The sequence below is a fragment of the Penaeus vannamei genome, chromosome 3, assembly GCF_042767895.1.
Source record: "Penaeus vannamei isolate JL-2024 chromosome 3, ASM4276789v1, whole genome shotgun sequence".
Lineage (NCBI taxonomy): Eukaryota > Metazoa > Arthropoda > Malacostraca > Decapoda > Penaeidae > Penaeus > Penaeus vannamei.
In genome coordinates, this window is record NC_091551.1 from 16,521,822 (window position 1) to 16,524,321 (window position 2,500).

General features: G+C 38.8%; 1 protein-coding gene across 1 annotated transcript in view; it reads left to right on the top strand.

The window, feature by feature from the left end:
* LOC113804885 (uncharacterized) overlaps positions 1-2,500 on the top strand; it is a gene marked incomplete at its 3' end in the record, with an annotated part of 36,163 nt that overhangs the window by 29,010 nt on the left and 4,653 nt on the right. Inside the window, 1 exon segment of the mRNA XM_070115388.1 lies at positions 1,205-1,364. Coding sequence (XP_069971489.1) covers positions 1,205-1,364 — 160 coding nt within the window.

Consider the following 2,500-nt stretch of genomic DNA (forward strand, 5'->3'; position numbering starts at 1 on the left):
ACATCCATAGATCTAGACACATCCATGCATCCACACAAACACCCATGCATTCAGACACACCCATGCATCCACACAGTCATGCCTTCAGACACATCTATGCCTCCATATCCATCTATGCATCCACACAGACACCCATGTATTCAGACACCTCCATACACATCCATGCATCTACACAGACACATCCATAGATCTAGACACATCCATGCATCCACACAAACACCCATGCATTCAGACACATCCATGCATCCACACAAACACCCATGCATTCAGACACATTCATGCATCCACACAGTCATGCCTTCAGACACATTTATGCATCCATGCACATCCATACCTCCATATACATCTATGCATCCACACAGACACCCATGCATTCAGACACCTCGATACACATCCATGCATCCACACAGACACATCTATGCATTCAGACACATCCATGTATCCACACAAACACCCATGCATTCAGACACATCCATGCATCCACACAAACACCCATGCATTCAGACACATCCATGCATCCACACAAACACCCATGCATTCAGACACATCCATGCATCCACACAAACACCCATGCATTCAGACACATTCATGCATCCACACATTCATGCCTTCAGACACATTTATGCATCCATGCACATCCATACCTCCATATACATCTATGCATCCATGCACATCCATACCTCCATATACATCTATGCATCCACACAGACACCCATGCATTCAGACACCTCCAAACACATCCATGCATCCACACAGACACATCTATGCATTCAGACACATCCATGCATCCATACAGGGACAGACTTGTCCTTGCATCCAAAAACACCCATGCATCCGCATACATCTTTGTATTTGCAAAGATACACCTATATGACCACAGGGATGCAAGTGAACACACACCTAGAGAGAGAGAGTCACCATGCACACATACATGTCCATGTACATACATATGCACACACACCCAGAGAGAGACAGCACACATATGCCCAAAGGGTTATCCCCTGAAATCATTGTTTTGTGAATTCCCCAAAATATAATTTTGAATGACGGAAAGAGAAGAGTGTAAATGTAATTTCAAATGTGGAATCCTCTTCTGTTTAGTATTTTTTATTATTGTAAACTGGTTTCTTACATAAAAAAAACAAGCAGTCATGTTTTTTGACATGAGACCAGATGAATTTTGATACATTTAAATTTTTTTCAGATGAACCAGTAAGCATGTCGTCAGAGTTGGGTGTGGAGAGACCGACGACTTTGGCCCTGCCAGAGTCTCGTATGGAGAGGCGTGTCCATTTCAGTGATGTTGCAGGAGCACAGATTCTGAGTGATGAACCAACTGAAGAGAATACCACTCCAAGCCCAAAGTACGTGTGATGTGCTAAAAGGCACTCAGAAAAGAAAAAAAAAAAAAAGTGGTATTTTCTTAGTTTTATGGGTCCTTAGTGCATATATGGTTCAGCTATTTTAGATGTAAATTGAGGTAGTATATGGCAGAAATTAGGAGAATGTTGGATGATGAACATTGTTTTCCTCTGTATATCAGTTCATGTAGTCCAAATTACCAATCATTATTTTAGCCATATACTGCATCTGCAATATTAGACATTGCATGCACTGTACTGATTGAACTTAATTAAGCAATACGTATACCAGTGACAAAATGTATGGCACATTAGCTTAAACATCAAAGTTAAAAAAAAATTCTTGTATATTTTTTAACAATTAATGTTATTATACTTACCAGCATGGATGACACTCACACCTCTGTGATGGAAACATTCCTTCTTTTTAAGCACTTTATTTTTCATTTGAACTGAAAGTTATTCTTTGGAAGTTATGCACTACTAACAATCCTAGACGCAATGATGGGTGCCTTGCTTTTGCGTGCCTGATTCTCAGACTCGCCAGGCAGTCTACACTGCTGGCGTGCCAAAAGTGTCCTGCACCTTGCCATAAATAACTTTAGCAGGCAGATACTGCGCCTTATAATCCAGGCATCATGCAGGTTTGCTGAAACGGAACCTTTTTATTTTTATTTTTATTTTTTAAAAAGTTTTCTTCTTTTTATTTTAGGATGAAATAAATTCTTAGAAACTTAGTGAAGTATACTGTAGAGGCATAATAATATATTTTTAGTAAAACATTAATTTTGAATGGGCCCCCTAAGCTGGTTTCTGACCTTTGCCTTTGTATGATTTTGAAATTTGACTTTGGTATGTCTTCTGCTTAGGCTATCAGTTTATACCATTTTCTTAAAATACTATATTCAGAAGAACTTGGTAGATTTTTCTTTAAGGACTAAACCCTGATAAAGATAAACAGTTGGCATGGTTACAAAACACATTGCATTTCATGTCTATGTAGAAGGAAATTCGAAGATTATTCCATAATCATAGATGGAATATAATTCTGCCTGAAGGCTTCTACACCACACATCACTGGTGTAGTAAACAAATATGTAGAAGGAAATTTTGTAACAAACTGGTTGTGTAATCATTGG